Source organism: Polypterus senegalus, chromosome 2, assembly GCF_016835505.1.
Source record: "Polypterus senegalus isolate Bchr_013 chromosome 2, ASM1683550v1, whole genome shotgun sequence".
NCBI classification, from domain to species: domain Eukaryota; kingdom Metazoa; phylum Chordata; class Cladistia; order Polypteriformes; family Polypteridae; genus Polypterus; species Polypterus senegalus.
Genome location: NC_053155.1, coordinates 300,762,759 through 300,784,048, shown reverse-complemented (window position 1 = coordinate 300,784,048; position 21,290 = coordinate 300,762,759). Strand labels below are relative to the sequence as shown.

The 21,290-nt window shown below is 40.0% G+C and overlaps 1 protein-coding gene across 2 annotated transcripts in view; it reads left to right on the top strand.

Annotated features, from left to right (window-relative positions):
- The window catches only part of vps36 (vacuolar protein sorting 36 homolog), a 74,780-nt gene that overhangs the window by 22,222 nt on the left and 31,268 nt on the right, over nucleotides 1-21,290 (top strand). For both annotated transcript variants that reach the window (XM_039745848.1, XM_039745849.1), the window contains exon 6: nucleotides 1,236-1,322. In XM_039745848.1, the coding sequence (XP_039601782.1) occupies nucleotides 1,236-1,322 (87 nt within the window). The remainder of the gene's footprint in view (nucleotides 1-1,235; nucleotides 1,323-21,290) is intronic.

Sequence of the window (21,290 nt, the reverse complement as noted above, 5' to 3'; positions counted from 1 at the left end):
AGCATTTGAGATACAATTAGTCATATTTCTTTTATTTTTCCAATTGGAACCAATGCAGGTGAAGTGACGCAGGATCACACATTGTCAGTAGTGGGATTTGAACCCACAACCTTAGGGTTTGAAATCCACAGCCTTAATCACTATACCACTCCACCTGCCAAGTGCAAAATTTAGAATTTTGTCTGGAACAAATTCTTTATATTATGCTAGCTGTGTATGCCCTAGCTGTAAAAAACCTGGGGTCCTAGAAACTATTTAAATCATCAGAAAAAAAATTGAAATTCTAGAGATGTCAGGTAATTGAAAGGAACTACTCTGGGCATCTCTCTCCAAGAGGTTTTATTTTGCAGATATGCTCACATCGCTTGTACATTAGTGGCTAAGCGACTTTGTCTTTCTTCGGAGGTTTCGTTTTGCCAACGTACTCGCCTTGCTTATGTATTAGTGGCAGGAGGAAAAGTAAAAGAGGTACTGTTTTGCCGATGTGCTCGTCCTCTCTTCTGTATTAGTGGCTAAGCGAGTGAGTCTTTCTTCGGAGGCTTCAGTTTGCCGATGTGCTCACCTCGCTTGTGTATTAGCGGCTATGCGAGTTTCTGTTTCCTCTGAGGCGAAGACCTTACCCCAACTTCACCTCTCTCTTCCGGGCCGGACAGACAGACACACATACTTCCACACGTATACATTTATATACAGTATAAGACTGATCAAATACATATCTTAGACTGCTTTCTCAGTGAAAATTTTAGCCATTGAATTAATTTTCTGCAAAGTGATGTAAAATGATTTGTAGGATCAGTTATTGAACCCTTTCAGATCTACTAATCTACTTACTAGTCCTGACACCCTGGTAACTAGCATTCACTTTGTGAATGGAGGAAATTAAAGATTCAACAGATCAATGTCCATAAACCTGTAATGATTTGCCTCAATATCAGGTATTATCATTCTCTAGCTACACAACTGCACTTTACTGGATAGAGAGTAGTTAGTTTTAGGCTCACCACACCTGTAGTTTCTACAGAAATCAGTGAAAATACTGGTATTAGAAGCACATTTTAAAAAAAGTTGAAATATTACCAGATTTATTTTCAGCTTTAAGGCTTTATTTCATTTTAATGGACAATAGAGACTTTTCCTAAGAATGGATTGGCTTTGTGAAATCATTAGCCTTGAAGTGCCGCTGAAATTTGATAAATTGTTTAATGCTTCCTTCCTTATTTCTCAATTGACTTCAGGCAGGAAGAACACGAGCAGTTGGAATTGTGGGTATAGAACGGAAGCTGGAGGAAAAACGAAAGGAAACTGACAAAAACATTTCTGAGGTAAGAGAATTGTAAGCTGATTCAAGGTCAGCCATCTGCTTGGACTCTGGCCTTGAAGTTTCTGTGCCACTCAGGAGGCATACACTGAACAAGATACAAAGTAGTTAACTAATTTTTCTTTTCTAATCATCATATGATTTGTACATATATTATATATTTAAATAGTATTGATCAAAAATAATACTTTACTGTCTTGCAACCATTAGTAATACAACTGAGTGTACTTTAATAAAATCCTCCCCCCCCACTAGTAGTTACACATTTTCATAATTTAAAAATTGAGGATTTTTAGGAAAATATTTAAAAGAAAAATTAATTCTTACGCTAAGCAAAAGAAATTAGCTTGCTGCATAAAAAACACAATACAATAAAATAAAGTGACTACATACAGTAACTATTCCTTCCTTAGTGATTAAGTGACGCCAACAGTGCTGCTAGTGATTGTGCCTATGAGTCCTTGTTACATTTGCAGCAGCTTTAATCAGTGGGACATTTTCATTAATATTTCTCTGCATAGTTTTGTGCAGGTTCTCCCAGTTCAGTTGAGCATCACCAGTTATAGCAATTCCTTCTATGGAGCCATCAGTTTTTCTTGCAAAGATTCTTTATTTGCTATGGTCTTAAAAGATTTATTCTAGTCTTGGATGCAGATAATTGTGGTCACATGATGGCTCCGAATTTCCTGCCCAAACAAAGATTGAGACTGGAAATAAAAAAATTAATTGAAATGAACTTCAAACTTCTCTATTTTTTGCAGTGCTTGGTCTTGAAGTGATGGCTGAAGTTGTAGTCCTTAAATGCAGCAATGTGCTCTTTGCATACCAAACAGATTGCTTTACCGCTAACCTCCGTGAAAAAATACTTAAGAGTTCAAGATTTGTTGAATGCTCTGTTTTCCTCATCAACTTTTTGTTTTTTACCACTCATTTTTGTTGTGTCTTTGCACAAAATGCAAATGGGACACAGATTAATAACAGGTGTCATCTTCCTTTATTCAATATAACATGAACATTCTCTCTATCTGATGCAATCTCCCACAGTTTCCCATCTTTTATATCCTGTCCTTTCTGATGCAATATCTCCCAATTTCCCATACATATCAATTTTGTTCTGTGTCTGCACAGTCAGAAGCAGCTATGATGCAGACTGACACACCCAATCAATTACTTGCTGTCCGCACCTTCCACAGGCCAGCAGGACCAAGACCCCGGGCTGCATTCGGCCTGCATGCCGTACAATGCCCAGGTCTACCTTAGGAAATAATGTGGATGAATTCTGAAAGTCATTATTACAATGTCTGTATTAGAAGCTTTAATGAAACATTTTCAGATTCTTTTCATCTGAAATCCAAACTTCTTATACAAAAAATTTTATTTTTACTTTTTGTTACAGTATTATTTGATGGAACTGCACTTTTTTGTATTAATGCACTACACCTCAAACAATACATAGTAGCTCTCGCATGCTCCCTTCACTTTTGTTGAGATCTGTTACAAGTCATAGGAGCATAATTATCTGTATTTTTTACTTACTACTGACTACTTACTACTGACTCGTGCTCATATGGCTTGAACCTCTTTTCAGCTTGCTCCAATTTTACTTTCTGCAGCTTTTTAGAATAGTGCAAAAATGGATTTTGTAGTATGATAACACTAGCTGCATGTTGTCTTCAGGATATGAAAAACAACCTGAAGATGCCCTAGCAGTTTTACTATATTTGTGAACTAACTCTTAAGAATTGCCCAGCGCAGAGGACATGGACCCACCTGTGCTTGCTGCCCCACTGGATTTTGTAAGAAGACACTGATGATAACTGATCTTAGCTGTATTGCTGGCATATGAGTCCAGTGAATCTTTGTCTCTAAAAAATCCCTCCATATAGACAGTGTTTTAGTGAAAACCTCAAGCCTTGCCCCCTGTTACTGAGGTGTCACAGTTGCATGTTGTTGAGCCGCGGCGATTTCTTTGCTTCAATGTTGTGACTCTTAATCTGTGTTATTAGCATGACATCGTTGTTGTGCAGCATTTGCTGCATACAGGTCTTTCATAACCAGCGCAGAAAAAATTTAAAAGTGCACGCATGCGCCATCTAGTGGCTGTGGTTGAGTGTGAGCAGAACGGACTAATCCATACACACACACACACACTCACACACACACACAGGTCTTTCATTTATATATGTCTAATTACTGCTGTTACTGATGAACGACATATTATTGACCAATAAAAGGTGAAGGTTATATTTTAAGTACTGTCACTCTTATAAGCTTTTAATCATATGTAAATATATATACATTTAGTTACAGTATTTCTTACACGTTTTCACATTTGTTTTTGTGCCATCTACATAACTTACAAAATACATTGCTCTACATTCCCATAGATGGTATTTAGAGGTTTTCCAATACAAAATGCACAGATTGTGTCCATGATGAACTTTTGGATTGAACTTTGGATTCATTTTTGACTTTTCAAAATGTTACTTAGTGGAAAGAACTAAACATGAAACATGGAATTTTAAGGCACTGTAATATGAAAATTAAACACTCTAGCAAAACTCAATTTAGGACTGTCTTTTTACTTCAGCTGAAAGGAGCACTTCATTTATGCACATTCAAAAACTGTGAAGAAATAAGCTTAATTGACAAAATAAATAAAAAATGGATACTTGAACATGAAACCAAATGTACAGTATAATGTGATAGCACACTAAAACCTGCAAATCATGTCAGAGTCCTATTGTACTTCTTACAGGCATACCCTGTTCATTTTTATTTCTTAAGTTCCTTGGTGTAATTTATTTCCAGTTATGCCAGAATGTGCCGCAGGCAGTAAGATCTGTTGATAACTTACTTTCGTGTTGGAGCAGAAACACAGAAAGAACAGACAGAAACACATGCCACCCACATGAGCTCATTTTCTGTTACATTAAAATTGTTCTGCTCTCTACTAAAGGACTGGCTTTTAAGAACATACCTACTGTAGAATAAAAAGTGTAAGATACTGGAACTGCTTTGTTCTTGGACATACTTAAACATTCAAGTTAACCCTGGATGCATTTTTTTAGTTTAAAATGATCTTTCAAAGTTTATTTTAGATCTAAAATGAAAAATATATGTTCTTATTGATTAGTCTTATTGAAATTTAATTTGATAAGAATTTATAAAACCACTGATAGATAAATATTGGTTATTCACAGTACAACAACATTTATTTCTATGGCACGTTTTCATACAAATGATGCTTCACAAAGTGCTTTACAAGATGAAGAAAGAAAAAAATCTATAAAAATTTGGCAATACTAATTAAGAAAGAATAAAGTAAGGACGGGCGGCACGGTGGCGCAGTGGGTAGCACTGCTCCCTCGCAGTTAGGAGACCCGGGTTCGCTTCCCGGGTCCTCCCTGCGTGGAGTTTGCATGTTCTCCCCGTGTCTGCGTGGGTTTCCTCCCACAGTCCAAAGACAAATAGGTTAGGTGCATTGGCGATCCTAAATTGTCCTTGGTGTGTGTGTGTGTGTGTGTGTGTGAGCACTCCCTGCCTGGGGTTTGTTTCCTGCCTTGCGCCCTTTGTTAGCTGGGATTGGCTCCAGCAGACCCCCGTGACCCTGTAGTTAGCATATAGCGGGTTGGATAATGGATGGATGGATGGATAAAGTAAGGTTCTATGACCAGGGAGGACTGATAAAACAAACAAAAAAAAAAACAAGGGGGTTCCAGGCCACAAGACCACCCAGCCACCACCGGACGTTCTACCTAACATCAGTGATCTCAAACAGTCCTCATTGTTTTCAGGCTTCACGTGGAAGAACTTGATGAGGATGGTCATGTAGACCTCTGCTTTGATCAGGTGGTGGTGGCATAGATCGCCACCACAGAAAACTGGAAAGAGAACAGCAGAGAAAGTAGGGGTATGTACTGATTTTGGAGCCATGAAAAGAAAAAAAAAAGTGTAATGCCTATACAGAATATCAGAGTTACACTAAAATGAAACCATGTTAAAGTAATGGGTTTTAGCAGTTTTTTTAAAGTGCTCCACCGTATTAGCATGGCAAATTACAATTGGTAAGCTATTCCAGATTTTAGGTGCATAACAACAGAAGGCTGCCTCATCACTTCTTTTAAGTTTAGCTCTTGGAATTTTAAGCAGGCACTCATTTGAAGATCTAAGGTTACGATTTGGGGTGTAAGGTGAAAGGTATTCAGAAATATACGATGGAGAGAGATTATTTAAGGCTTTATAAACCATAAGCAGTATTTTAAAGTCAATTCTAAGTGACACGGGTAACCAGTGTAGCGATATCAAAACTGGAGAGATGTGCTCGGATTTTCTTTTCCTAGGTAAGATTCTGGCAGCTGCATTTTGCACTCATTACAATCGATTAATGTCTTTTTTGGGTAGTCCTGAGAGGAGTGTGTTGCAGTAATTTAGTCAACTAAAAGCAAAGCGTGAACTAATTTTTCAGGATCTTGCAAAGTTATAAGGGGTTTAATTTTTGCTATATTTCTTAAGTGAAAAAATGCTGTCCTAGTAATCTGATTCTTGGAAATGGAGTTCATCTGCTTAGAGCTGTGATCCTAATACATACAGTGCACTATATCTATTATAATAAGAAAATCTTGGGAAGAGAGATGAGACGTGACTTTCTCAGAGAGACACTTTCACATCCTGCGAGGCGAGACTTTGTGCCAAGAGATTTAGCCATGTCCAGGGCTGGAAATAAAAGACAAAGAGTGGATGACAAAGTAGAATGTCGTAAAGAATTCAAAAACGTTGGCGTGATTCACATGCAGAGCAGGTTAGAGATAATGGAAGTAGGAAAATTCTAAATTCTCAAAAAAATGATAATAAAGATCGCATTAGCGCAGAAAAACAGAAATTATTACTCGGTAAAATAATGGAACAGCGAAAAAAGAGATTGAATATATTGTTTGGATCTAAACTTTGTCGGAGACTTATAAATCATCTAATTCGTGTTGCCATCAGGGAAGAGTAGTGGTTCTTCCCACTGAAGAGGTGTATCTGAGAGAATTAAAAGATTTGTTGTTTGGTGAAAGTAAAGTCCTGTGAGAGATAATTTCAAGCCCTGCGAGACAAGACTTTATGCAAAGACATTTGGAAAAGTCCTGCCCACATCTAAAACATTTACAACCGCGTACATGGTTCAATCATTTCTCATTTGTGCAAATGCTATTGTCAAGACACAGTTCATGTAGAGAGAAAGAAACGATATTCACTCATGGGCAGTTATACGTTGCATTGTCACGATGTAATTTCAAACATGGAATCAAAATTCATTGCAATATTGACAAAAAGGTAAAAGCAAAACGAGATCAAATATATGGACATGGGTGATATGAAAGTATGTAGATATTGTTTGGCTTTAAAAATTAAGTCGGAGACTTGTGGATTGTTTAATTCACGTTGCCATCAGGGAAAAGTAGCGTTTCTTCCCAATGAAGAAGCCTATCCACGAGAATCAAAAGTTTTGTTGTTTGGTGAAAGTGAAATCCACATACGCGAATGGCAGAGATGCGAAGTTGCAGCTGCGTATCGCAGGCAGGGGGGTTGGTGAGCGAAGCGAGCAGTATAATTATATGATATATATAATTCACTAAGGCAAGACAACCATGGAAAGCACACCGGAAGAGGCGTGGATTCACTAAGCTGCCGACAAATGAGACACCTATGGCGCTCGCAGGAAAGAGCCACGCCCACCAACTCCAAGACCATTGGATACGATGACACCTCGCAGGGCCATACCCACCAACTCGGACGCGACGACACAGAAAAAATGGCGTCATTTATATTCGTCTGTCGTAGAGGCCACTTGCAGTGCAGGTCAGGTTAATGTCATGTGCATGTCATGCACCTCCGAGCTACGTTGACTGTTCGTAGAGGCATGTTTCTCGCGGAGGTGAATCGCCATATGCAGCGTGTGAAACGGTTTTCGAGGGGTATCCCATGGGATCCTTAAAACAATCCTTTACAACTGAGGTTGAAGCACAATGAAGTAAGCAGTCTTTAAAAAGCGAGTTTTCGGTTACGACGCGCGATCGCGTGCACCATAGCAAACTGTTTTACACGCTACATACAGCTATTTGCTTCCACGACAAACATGCGTCTTCTTAGATGCTCCTGCAGGAACACGGAAGACGTTTTCCTGCCCACCAATGCTCCTTTTTCACCAGCTGTTGTCTACCCTCGCTCTCTACGCATTCACACTGCCTGCCCATTTGCCCGGACGCAAAAACTCACCGACCACCCAGTTAGTCCCTTTCGTCTGTGGTAAGAGTCCGCATGCACGTCTGAGCCACGTGGCGTTTGTTATGCCGCGGGTTCACTATTGTGTTGTATTTTGTTCTCTCCAGAGTTCCATCTTTTCATTCACTTACTGTTGTATTCTCACACCAACCTGTTTTAGACATCCGTGTCTTTCCAGAAGTGTTTAGCATTCAATAAATAAATATGCATGACATTGACCGTGTGTCTACCCGGTGCAGAGAGGCGTGGGTAAGCCGTTGAACCCCATTCGGGCTGCAAGCCGTGGAATTCCCACTAAATGTGACTCATACGCTCCCACTCATTACGTCCCTACCCTTTGTGCACACCCCCTCCTACCGTGGTCGGGTATCTTGGTGGATTATATATTGAAAAGCAGCCAAAACCGAGGGGTATCCCATGGGGTCCTTAAAACATTCCTTTACAACTGAGGTTAAAACAGAATGAAGTAAGCAGTCTTTAAAAAAAAGAGTTTTCGGTTACAACGCACGCCTGCGTGCACCATAGCAAACTGTTTTACACGCTACATGCAGCAATTCGCTTCAGCAACAAACATGCGTCTTTTTAGATGCTCCTGCACTTTATACACACCGCCCTGCCACCTCGCTACTACCGTGATCGGGTGTCTTGGTGGATTATATATAGAAAGGCAGCCAAAACCGCACAGAGCAATGAAAAGTCTAGAGTTCCATTTTTTTCATTCTCATTCTGTTGTATCCTCAAACCCTCCCTTTTTAGACAACTGTGTCTTTCCAGAAGTGTTCAACCATCATTAAATAATTATGTGGCGTTTGTTATGCCGCGGGTTCACTATTTTGTTGTATTTTGATCTCTCCAAAGTTCCATCTTTTCATTCGCTTACTGTTGTATTCTCACACCAACCCGTTTTAGACAACCGTGTCTTTCCAGAAGTGTTTAGCATTCAATAAATAGTTATGCATGACATTGAGCGTGTGTCGACCCGGCGTGGGTAAGCCGTTGAACCCCATTCAGGCTGCAAACTAAGTCCCACTAAGTGCGACTCATATGCTTCCACTGGTTGCGTCCCAACCTTTTGTACACACCCCCCTCCCACCTCGCTACTACCGTGGTCGGGTGTCTTGGTGGAATATATATAGAATAGCAGCCAAAACCGCACAGAGCAATGAAAAGTCTACGTCAGTCACAGGTACATCTGGACTGTGTAAAGACGGCGACTCAAGTGGTGAGTTGGAGGTGGGCACATGAGCGGGCAGTGCATACTGAATAAGAAATCAGCAGACTAGCATGATGGACGGAGCTCAATGGACGTCATTCTCCTTTTCTCCCGTTCCACACTCCGCGCCGTGCACCCCCATCCCTCCGTCTGGCAGGAGAAGGCGCGAGGACGGTGCGCCAGTTTTCAGTCACTTCAGACGATTGTGTGTTGGTTCGTTCCGTGCATTGTTACAATGTTGCTTTTCTTGATGATTTATTACATTACCGATTTTTCAAATGTTAATTTTCTCCCTCCCTTTAAAAATCATTAAAAAACCGGCCTGATTATGCGGCGTATGGTACACCGCGGGTTGGCTAGTTATATGATATTTATCTCCACATTCACTTTTTGAACAAAATATGAAGAGATGCATGTTCAATACTTAATACACTGAGGCACATGCAAAGCCACACTTGCTCAAATAGGGTCAATTTTAGCAGTGATAGTCATCTTAACAGCAGACACTCAAAAAATTGAGTCTCAGAGAACACCCATGACAACAGAGGGAAACCATGCAAAAGCCAAACAAAGAATTCCAGCAAGGAATAGAGGTCCAAGAACTATGAGGGCTCCAGTGGTACCTGCGAAATTTCCCAATTATGTTATATTGTTGTCTTAATAAATGTCAGTAAGCACAAGTCAACACTAGTTTTCTGTCCTGTGTACACAGTTCAATGAACGTCTTACAAAAATAAATGTAAAAATTCACAAAGAAATAAATAAATAAAGCTTATCCATAACATACAACATACAGTTGTGGTCAGAAATTTTCATACACTCATCATGAACATGAATGTAATGATAATTGTGGGCTTTCAATGATTCCTTAAAACTGCTCCTTTTCTGGGGTGGAATGATTGTACAACATACATCTATAATAATAAAAGGCAAAGCCCTCACTGACTGACTGACTGACTCACTCACTCACTGACTTATCACTAATTCTCCAACTTCCCATGTAGGTAGAAGGCTGTAATTTGGCAGGCTTATTCCTTACAGCTTACTTACAAAAGTTAAACAGGTTTCATTTTGAAATGCTACACGTAATGGTCATAATGGTCAACAACGTCCGCCATGTTAAACTTTCTTATTTATGGCCCCATCTTCTTGAAATTTGGTAGGCGGCTTCCCTGAACTAACCGAAACCAATGCACGTACTTGTTTCGGTGGTATGATGCCACTGTCGGCCACCATATTGAACTTTTCAACAGTCTTTGTTACTTATGGGTCCATCTTCAAGAAATTTGGTACACGGGTTGCCAACGCTAACTGAATCCTACTTACGTACATATATACGTCCATAGCCTGCACCTCGGTCACCGTGTGAGGTGGCATTGGGTCCCCCATCCCAACGCCTCCCACATTGTTGGCTGCCTGCCTATATAAGACCGTCCGTCGCTCCAGTCTCTACATTCCCTTCCTTGCTTTGCCACAGGATTCACGTCTCCTTGCTGATAACTACAGCCTTTTTGTCTCCTTCCCAGCAACCGTGTCCTCCTCTACTCTGGCCCCTGAGTGGTGCTCGCTGGCTCCCTTTATTGTTCACCCGGAAGTGCTCCAGGTACTTGATCCCTGATTTCCGGCTGCACTTCGGAGTATGACAAATTGGTTGCCCACACGGCCTCGGGAGTCCCAAATACAGCGCCCCTGGCGGTATCTGCGGGACCCAACAAGGCTGCACCCAACTCCAATTCCCAGGATGCCCTGCGGGAACCTGACGCACTGTTCCACCCCAGGGAGGCGGCCAACTAGCGTTCAGGGGGAGGTATTGCAATGTCCATGGCTGCTCCCCCTGAATATAGTGTGTAGGGGCATCCCAGCTGGGTAATGACGCCAAGCGCCTGTCACAACATACAGGCTCAAATATATACATACACCCCAACTAATATTTGGTTGAATGTCACTTAGCAAGTTGCACCTTGACTAGATGCTTTTGGTAGCCATGAACATGCTTCTGGCATAATTTACACTGGATATTTGACCTCTCTTCTTGGCAGAATTGGTGGAGTTCCTTTAAATTTGTTAATTTCCTGTCACGGCTTTTAAGCACAGTCCACAAATTTTCATTACGTTTGAGGTCTGTGCTTTAGGAAGGCCATTCCAAAAGCTTAATGTTAGCCTGCTTTGTCCATTTCGCAGGCTGTTTTATTGTATGTGTGGGATCATTGTCCTGTTGGAACACCCAATTGTGTCCAAGTTGCAACAGTCTAGCTGTTGATTTCAGGTGATGTTAAAGAATTTGGATGTAGTCCTCCTTCTTCATTATTTCATCTGCTTTGTGCAATGTACCAGTACCACTGGCAGCAAAACAGCCTTGGAGTATGATGCTTCCTCTATCATGATTCACAGCTGGCACAAAGTTATTGGGATTGAAAGCCTTCCCTTTATTCAACCAAACATACATCTTGTCATTATGGCCAGACCATAAAACATTCCTCCAGAAGGCTTTTTGCTTGTCTATGTGGAGAGCTACGAATTTCACTCGAGCTTGAAGGTGTTGATTTTGAAGAAGAGGCTTCTATCTTCGAAGGCACCCTCTCGGTCCATGGCATTGTAAAACTTGCTTGACTGTAGACCAATTCATAGCAGGCATGGGCCTTGGTAGTTCCTAGGTTGTCCCTGAACATCCCAACCAATTTCCTCTCAGCTGATGGTGACATTTTGGGATTTCTTCCAGACCTTGGCAAAGTGGGGACATCTCCCAGTAACTTGTACTTGTGTACAGTTGTTTGAATTGATGATCTTGGAATCTGCAGTTGTTTAGAAATGGCCCCAAGAGACATTCCTAACTTGTGTAAATCTGCAATTCTCTTTGTTGGATCTTCATTGAGCTCCATGGACTTCCCCATTGTTTAGAGTGTTGGTCAATCTAATGAGTACTGTCAAACAAACCCTTTCTATGCTGGCACAGAGTAGCTACCAGCTTTAGTCAGTTATGATCACTAATGAGAATTTAATAGGCCTTGACTCTGTCAAGTTAAAACCTTCAGTACCACTTATTTAAAAATGTAAGTGGGTGCAATCATATATTTGAACCTGTATGTTGTAAGAAAGAAAGAAAGACAAACCGAGAAAAGGTTTGGGGATCCACCCTGTATATTGTAAAAACAATTGCTTAAATTAAAAACAAAAAACGGAAGAATAGTGTCTGGTGTAGAGTCCAAAATGGGACTGACTACCAAAGTGAGGTGTTTCGGTTTTATAGGCCAGGCAAGTCAAACTCACTACCATTGGTGGGCCGCTTCGACTGCCATACGTGTGTCAGCGGGCTGCACTGTAACAAATACTATTATACAAAGTTACTGTAGCTTTCTTTCCAATACTGAAAACTTTAAAAAATGTAACACTTAAAGTTTAAAGAAAAGCAATTTATTTCTATGCACTCTCCGTACAACAGTGTACAATTAGAGTCAGCCCCTTAGCTAAGTCCTTATATTATTATATTATATTCATTATATTATACTCATTGCTTATATAGGAGTCTTACAGTGTGAGATTTATTTCTTTTGTCCCGACACTTGGCATCTCTTGTTAGTAACCAGTTCGTCAATATCAGGCTTGAAATCTTGTGCAGCTGCAACTTTTATGAGGGATGAAAGGTGCTCGACAGTAAGTCTTGAGCAATGTGGGGTTTTGGTAGCTTTCATTAACAAAAACAATTGCTAACAAAGGTAAGTGCTTCCAAACATAGACAGATGCCAACTGATGGATCTGCACATACGAGGGTGGCAGGTAAGCATACAAGCCAGGCACACCAACTTCGTTGTATTTTGTCATCAGAATAGAATCTGACTGCAGTTCATTCAACTCCATTTGGATATTCTCAGTCGCATTCTCAACGTTGTAAGAGTATGGTGACGTAAACACCACAAAGTCCTGTTTGTGTGAACTGAAATCGCGAAAACGCTCACTGAATTCATTGCTTAGTAAAACAAGTTGGAAAGCAAATCCTCCAAAAATCTAATTTTACTTTACTAAGTTTACTTCAGAGTTTATATTGTCAAATAAGCCGATATGCAAAAAGCCCCCTGACCTACACTAATTATACAAACTCAAAATCACAAAAATCTGTTAATAAACAACTCACCAACTTCTCGCGTCCACTTCAGATCTTCAGCTGTAGTCTGCACTAACTGTTCGTTACAATACTAGCACAAAATTACATAACACTAGAGCAAAAAAACGTGAAAATATGTGAGCTATTATGATGGTCAGTTCTGCCCAGTGACAAGTCTCGGCAGCCCAGCCAGTAGTGTAGCCCAGTGGTCCACAACCTTTTTGACACCAAGGACCGCTTTATTAGAAGCAAATTTTTCCAGGGACCGGTGGGTTGTTGGAGGTTGGAGTTTGTGGGGTGATTATGGGCGGGTTCGTAGGGCAGTTTTATACACAATTTACATTACATTTCTATTATTATTAAGTTATAATTTAGTAATAGAAACTGTACAGCTTACCATAATGCAGAATCGGTGAGAGCCCTGGGCTTGTTTTCCTGCAACCAGATGATCCCATCTGGGGACGATGGAAGACAGTGACACGCGAAGTGTGTTGCTTATGTTCAGTCTACTCCGTAATCTCGTTTTGGTTGCTGTCACTGCAGAAAACATGCATCACAAAGATTGGATGTTGGAAATGGAATCAGCTTCAATAGCTTCTTTCGCGTTATTTTAATCTTCTCCTGTCTACAAGTTATGCTGACGAGAATTTTTCTCAGCATTTCCTTGCGATAATACACTTTCAGGGTGCGAATGATTCCCAAATCCAATGGCTGAAGCACTGCCATGCAATTGGGTGAGAAGAATTCAACGTGAACATTATCTAAATGCAGAAGCATGTTGTGGTCATCACAGTTATCAATCAGAAGCCAAATCATCCTTTTCTTCTTCTTCACATTGTGAGGTTTCTGAACTCTTTTGGGATCTGGGATTCCAACCCCCGCGCCCCACCCCCCACCCCTCAACGGGAACGACATGCTGTTTTTTTAGAGTCATTAACCATGTATGTAGTACAATCATTCCACCCCAGAAAAGGAACAGTTCAAAGAAATCATTGAATGCCCACAATTGCCATCGCATATAACCATGATGAGTGTATGGAAACTTCTGACCACAACTGTATATATGCGATATTTGAATTGTCTTGATTGACAGTTCAACAACCTTATGATTTGTGGGTAGAAGCTGTCCCTCAATCTACTGTTGTGAGTGCCACTAGCCTTGTACCATTTTTCAAAATGGAGAAGTAAGAAAAGTGTTTGTGGGATGTCTGAGGTCTGTAATTATATTGTTGTCTTTCTAAGGCAGCGTGTGTTGTATATGTCTTGAAGAAAGGGCAACTGGTGCCGGTAGTATTCTGTGTTGCCTTCACTGCCCTACATTGTTGAGCATACCAGAATGTGACACTTGTAGTGAGGATGGACTTCACTGTGCACCTTTAGAAGTTTATGAGACGAGCCAGGTGTCCTCAGAAGACCTATGTGCCTTTTTGACAAGAGTCTGAATGTGTTGTACTCACCTCAGTTTGTCAGATATAGTTACTCCAAGGACTTTTAAAGCTGACCATTCTTTTAGTAGCATCTCCTCTGATTTAGATGGAAGTGCAGTCTGTCCTCTGTTTTTTGAAGTCAACAATCAGTTCTTTGGTTTTGCTGACATTAGCCATGAGGTTGTTGTCCTGGCACCAGTGTGTCGGCAGATAAACATCTCAGTAACCTGTCTGATCATTCTTGGTGATCGGGCCTGTAAAGATGGAGATGGGAGCTACTGCATGTCTTGCTACATAGTTGAAGTGAACAAGAAGTACAGAAGTGGGCTTAGCATACTACTTTGTGGAGTGCCTGTGCTGAGGGTCAGTGTGTAGGATATGATACTGCCAGTCACACATTCTGAGGTCTGTTGGTTAGGATGTCTAAAATCCAGTAGCAGAAGGTGTCACTAGGTGCTAAATTGAGGATTTTGGTGGTCAGCTATGATGGTAAAACAATTTTAAATCCTGAGCTGTACTCTATGAACAGGACTCTTGCATAACAGTTTTTATTATGTAGATGTTTCAGGATGGTATGAAGTGCAAGGGATATGGCATTCTCTGTGGACAGACTGTGACGAATTGCAAACTGCAGATGATCATGACTGTCTGAAATATGAAGTTCAGTGCATTCCAGCACCAGGCTGTCAAAGTTATTAAACTAGTCACATAGCAATAGACTATAAAACACATTTAGAATGTATTAGAATTATAATTAATGGTAAGTAAATCTTTAATCCAGTTAAACACCTTATAAAACACTCTGATCCATTTTTAAACTCTTTATTTATTTCAAAGTTTCAGGGGGTCGGTGCCTATCTGAACACCACTTGGATGGGGTGCAAGTTCATTGTAGGGCAAACTTTCACATGCAAACTGTCACTCATTCAGTCAGTCGCACCAAGGCAGATGTAGAGATGCCAATTAATTTAATGGTATGCAGGCAGAAGAGCCATGGAGTGTATGATCACCTTCCACACAGGCTGCTTATAAAAGGTAATTCTAAAATGTTATTGAGATCGGGTGCCATTTTGTAGTGGCACTTTGGCAACAGTGATTACAAGACCATACATTCTATGGCTGCCTCTTCCCTGCAGTTTTAATTTTGTGAATTAGTGGTATCATTCCTAGTGCTCTTTTTGCTTCATCAAAGGTTTCCTGCATCAGCTGTTTGCTGCTGATAAGAATCCTGCTTTTCTTCTTGTGTTTATCTGAGGAAGTTCCTGTTAGATGTGTGTGTGTGTGTATGTATGTGTGTGTCTTTTGTTCCCTGGATCCTCTGGTGTCAGGATACTGGATTAGAAAACAAGAGAAACAGCTCTGTATGTGTTTTTAATTGCTTTGGTTGGAAATTTTCATTAACCACATGTGTGTTGATTTGTAGGATGTGTTGGGTGTAACTCAAATTTAAAATAAGCCAGTGCTTCTTTCATTAAATATGGTTTTATGGAATTATATTAAAAGCATTCATATGCTAATAGGTGTGGCCATGGTGTTGGGCTGCCTTGAATTGCTGCTTAAACATGGTACAGTTGAAACTTTTTTCTAAAACCAAATGGTGACAAAGACTGCTTGTCACTGTAAAGATGAACCTTAACCACCTTTGAGATCCGTCAGACCCGTTCAGTTAATTGTGATTATTAACTTGTTTACAGTTCAAAAGGAAGTGAGCCATCTGACTTAGTTATTCTTAGGAGCACTTTAAAACATTTATTAGTTTGAATTTTTAACAAGTTAATATTCTTTTTGTTTGTTTGTTTCCTAATTCATAAAGTAGAATATTAAAAATGAACTCTGCCTTCAGAAGTAACAGGCAGGCATTAACTGCTGTAAAACTGAGGGCATCACCAAACCCTGAGCTTTTAAACTCCACAGATCATCACAGCTAATCTGGGATCAAGTGCAGCAGGTGTTACTGAACAGCTGTTGGCCTCATAATACTGAAACGTTTTTCAAACTTTATCAGATTCAGTTGCAGCCAGTCAGCTTTAAAGTAATTACTGTTGAGAAGACTGAACAAAACACTATTATGTTAGTATTCTTCGAATTCCAAGTTGCACGATTAATCCTGGAATAATTAAATTAAGTAGAATACATCTCCATTTTTTAAAATTTGAAAATTCTAAATTGAACTGAAGGTTTCGGATCTCTCCATCCAGTTATCTGTTATTCCAGACAATACTGTATGTTTTGAGCTTGAAGCATAGCCATGTTAAGCATCAAGCACATATCAGGTTCATGTTCTGAAGCTGTTGACTGGAGAGAGAGGGAAAGAGAGAGAGAGAGATAGAACTTTATTCATCCCCAGGGGAATATGGGTTTTTGCAGATGCTCTTTAAATAAATACATACCTACAAATATATATATATATACTGTGTGTGTATATATATATATATATATATATATATATATATATATATATATATACACACACATACATATACTCTTTGCAGTTCTGCCGCTCGTTTGTGGGAATGCGGATGTACAATTTAGAAAGATTGTTATTTTCATGGGAATTGTTACATATGCATAATAGAACTAACTATTTTACATTACAGCGAGTAATTAACCATATTAAAAAACAGTAAAACAATCATTTGAAAGTAAATTATGTTTCATGTTATGTTAGAGTTATTTGTTGCGTAATGCAATTTCATTCTGTTTGGCTTTGAAATTAACGCAAAAGCTTTTTAAACTTACAGTTTTACTGTAAAACTTCAGTAAAAACAATTTTTTGAATGACATTTTCGTCAATATCACATTGAATTTTGATTCTATGTTTGGACTTTCGTCGTGACAACGCAAAGTATAACTGCCCGTGATTGAATTTTGTTTCTTTCTCTCTATTAAATAAAATGACTTTTTCGGATGTTTGGCTCTGAGATTTATAAATTGTCATTGCAAAAGCTATTCTAATGGAAACTGTTAACATTTTAATATGAATGGCTTATCAAGATCTTCTTTGTTGTCTAATGTTATCCCCTGAAGCTGTACTACATTACCTTTCTTAGATAATTCCTTCTTTCTACAGTAATTTATGGAGAGGAAGACCGGACGATGTTAACGGTTGTAGATATTCTTCGGGATATTGTAAGTTGATGTTTTCATCTTCTGCACGATCACCACCAACTGTTTCAGCATAGTCTATTGATATGCATTTAACCAATTTGCCATGTAACTGATAGACATTTTTGGCGTTAATACATTTGACTTCATCATTTCTCGGTGCTAGGATTGCCCGTGTACTCATTTTTACTGTTGATAACCCTTCCTGATGAAATTCTTCAATAAGATTTGAACATAATACGTCTTCTTTAATTGGAAACTTAAAGTGAGGAAAACGTTAAAATTTATAAGAGCTGAGAGAGCAAGAACTGTGTCTGTCTAAAGCATTCACACGGATGAGAGGTGAGAGTACCTTGTACATGGTTGAATATGGTTGAGAGGAGGGTGTGACTTGAAAAAATCTCATGACCAAGTTCTCGTCTAGCGGGACTTGAAAAAATCTCTTCAAAAAAATCTTGTCTCATCGCAGGATTTTTTTATATAATAGCAGCATTTTATATATAACAGCATTGTTCATAGTGGCACTCAATTTTGTTGTAATCCTTTCCTTTGCTATGACCTCTAGGTGGCCAGAGTGTGTCCCATAACTGAGCCTGTCCTTTTAATAAGCTTATTGATTCGGTGGCCTCTTCAAATGATTTTACCAGTCTTTCAAAAGTCTGCATGATGTGAGATGTAAGTGCCACTGGTCTGTAGTCATTAGATGAAGAGGCACCTGTATTCTTTGGAGCAGGAACAATGTAGAATGTTTTCCACAGCAGCTGCACTTTCTGGAGCCTTAGGAAAGGACGGAACAGGTGGCAGAGGACACCACAAAGTTGGTGAGCACAGGCCTTTAGAACTTCAGGACTGGCTCCATCTGGTCAAGCAGCTTTTCCTATGTGTAGCTTCCACCATTGTCTCCTTACTTGGTCTAAATAATAATAATTCTTTACATTTATATAGCAATTTTCTCACTACTTCAATGCATTTCACATAGTGAGTGGGAAGCAACTTCAACCACCACTAATGTGTAGCATCCATTTGGGTGATGCAATGGCAGCCATTTTTGTGCCAGTTCACTCACCACACATTAGCTATTAGTTGGTGAAGTGATCAGAAAAATAGACAATTAGAGACAAGGGATTATTAGAGAGGCCAGAATGACCAGGCCATGGAGGACAGTTTAGCCTGCTCATTGGGATACACCCTACTCTTTACCAAGGATGCTCAGAAATCTTTTATGACCACAGAGAGTCAGGACCTTGATTTTAATTCTCTTTTGAAGGACGGCACCATTTTTACAGCACAGTGTCCTCATCACTGCACTGGATCTATTGGAATCCACATATAGACAACAGGGTAAGCGTCCCCTGCTGGCTTCACCAACATAATATAAGGATAATAATGAAAATATACTCACAAGTTTGAAAATTGTGTTGAACAGATGGAACAAGTACTTTGAGAGGTTAATGAATGAAGAGAATGAGACAGAGAGAAAGTTGGATGATGCAGAGATAGTGAAGTAGGAAGTTCAATGGATTAGCAAGGAGGAAGTAAGGACAGCTATGAAGAGGATGAAGAATGGAAAGGCTTTTGGTCCAGATGACATTCCTGTGGAAGCATGGAGGTGTTTAGGAGAGATGGTAGTGGCTTTTTTAACCAGATTGTTTAATGGAATCTTGGAAAGTGAGAGGATGCCTGAGGAGTGGAGAAGAAGTGTACTGGTACTGATTTCTAAGAATAAGGGTGATGTGCAGAACTATACTAACTACAGAGGGATAAAATTGATCAGCCACTGCATTAAGTTATAGAAAAGAGTAGTGGAAGCTAAGTTAAGAAGGAAAGTGATGATTAGTGAGCAGAAGTATGATTTCATACAAGGAAAAAACAGAATAGATGCAGTGTTTGCTCAGAGGGTGTTGATGGAGAAGTATAGAGATGGTCAAAAGTAGTTGCATTGTGTCATTGTGGACTTGGAGAAAGCATACAACAGGGTGCCTAGAGAGGAGTTTTGGTATTGTATTGAGGAAGCTGAGAGTGGCAGAGAGGTATGTAAGACTAGTACAGGATACGTACGAAGGAAGTGAGACAGTGGTAAGGTCTGCGGTAGGATAGACAGATGTGTTTAAGGTGGAGGTGGGATTACATTAGGGATCGGCTCTGAGCTCTTTCTTATTTGCAATGGTGATGAACAGGTTGGTAGAGGAGATTAGACAGGAGTCCCCATGGATTATGATGTTTGCTGATGACATTGTGTTCTGTAATGAGAGCAGAGAACAGGTTGAGGAGACCCTGGAGAGGTGGAGATATGCTTTAGAGACGAGAGGAATGAAGGTCTTTATGAATGTGTGTGAATGAGAGGCAGGTCAGAGGAATGGTGAGGATGAAGGTAGTAGAGCTGGTGAAGGTGGATGAGTTTAAATACTTGGGATCAACAGTACAGAGTAACGGGGAGTTTGGAAGAGACATGAGGAAGGGAGTGCAGGCAGGGTGGAATGGGTGGAGAAGAGTGTCAGGAGTAATTTGTGACGGACGGGTACCAGCAAGAGTGAAAGGGAAGGTCTACAAGATGGTAGTGAGACCAGCTATGTTTTATGGGTGGGAGACGTTAGCGCTGACCAATAAACAGGATACAGAGTTGGAGGTGGCAGAGTTAAAGATGTTAAGGTTTGCATTGGGTGTGACAAGGATGGACAGGATTAGAAATTAATACATTAGAGGATCTGCTCAGGTTGGATGCTTGGGAGACAAAGAAGACAAAGACAAGATTGCTTTGGTTTGGACTTGTGCAGAGGAGATTAGGTGTTTCCCTAATGTGCTATCCAGGCTGTTCTGCAGAAGCACAAACAAACAAGCAAGGCTGAGGACCAGAAACACAGTGGCCAACAACAGAAACTAATTGCAGCAAATGAAAAATGCATCAAGCTCACTTCCCTTTGAAATTCTGAATATCTGTAGCACTGCTGTTGGTGCAGACCTGGCACAATCCACTGGGACCTTTCTTCTACCATAGAAGGTGTGAGGTTGAATTATACAGTATATCTATGTAATGTGTAATAACAGAAGTTATTTGACAGCAAACAAATCCAATTACAGTAGAACCTCTGGGCACAAACTTTTCTGAACACGTACAAATTGGGTTATGATCAAAAAGTTTGCCAAAATTTCACATCTGTTCACAACTACACCCTCTGGTGGCAAACAAAAACTCTGGTGGCCAGTTTCCCTTCTGGTTCGTGAGCGCCAATGATTTCCCATTCTCCATTTCCCATTTTCTTTTGTTTGCGTATACAGGACCTAACAAAGACGACACACATGTTCACTCTCTCCCTGTACATCGTTCTTGGTTCATTCGCTGTAAACTCTTTGTGCTCTATTTCGTGGAGCTGGACTCTCCCTCAAAACTGTAACCTCCTCTCCACCCAACTTCCTCCTCACATCCTTCACGCCAGAACTCGACTCATCCAAGGTTAGTTTTCTTGGTTGTTTAGGGTTAGATTTTTTATAAATTAAGGATTTTTCAGACTTTAATTTTTTCCTTGTGCTTAAAACTCATGCAGAAATGTTTACAGCGAACAGTTCATAAGGATCTTGTACGAACAGTTCATAAGGGTCTAGGGCGAACTTGGTCTAACACAAACTCTTGCAATGTTAGTTTTCTCTGTTGTTCAAGGTTTTCTCAGTGTTATTCAATGTTTTTACATTTAGTTTGCTATTACACTGTGCATTCTATGGTATAATGAACTATTTTTGTTCTTATAAATATTAAAAAAAAATTTACATACAGTTTGTACAGTCTGGTATTTACGTTCGGATCGCGACCAAATTGAGTCGTGCCCAGAGTTTTGGAATGAATTATGGCCGTGACCAGAGGTACAG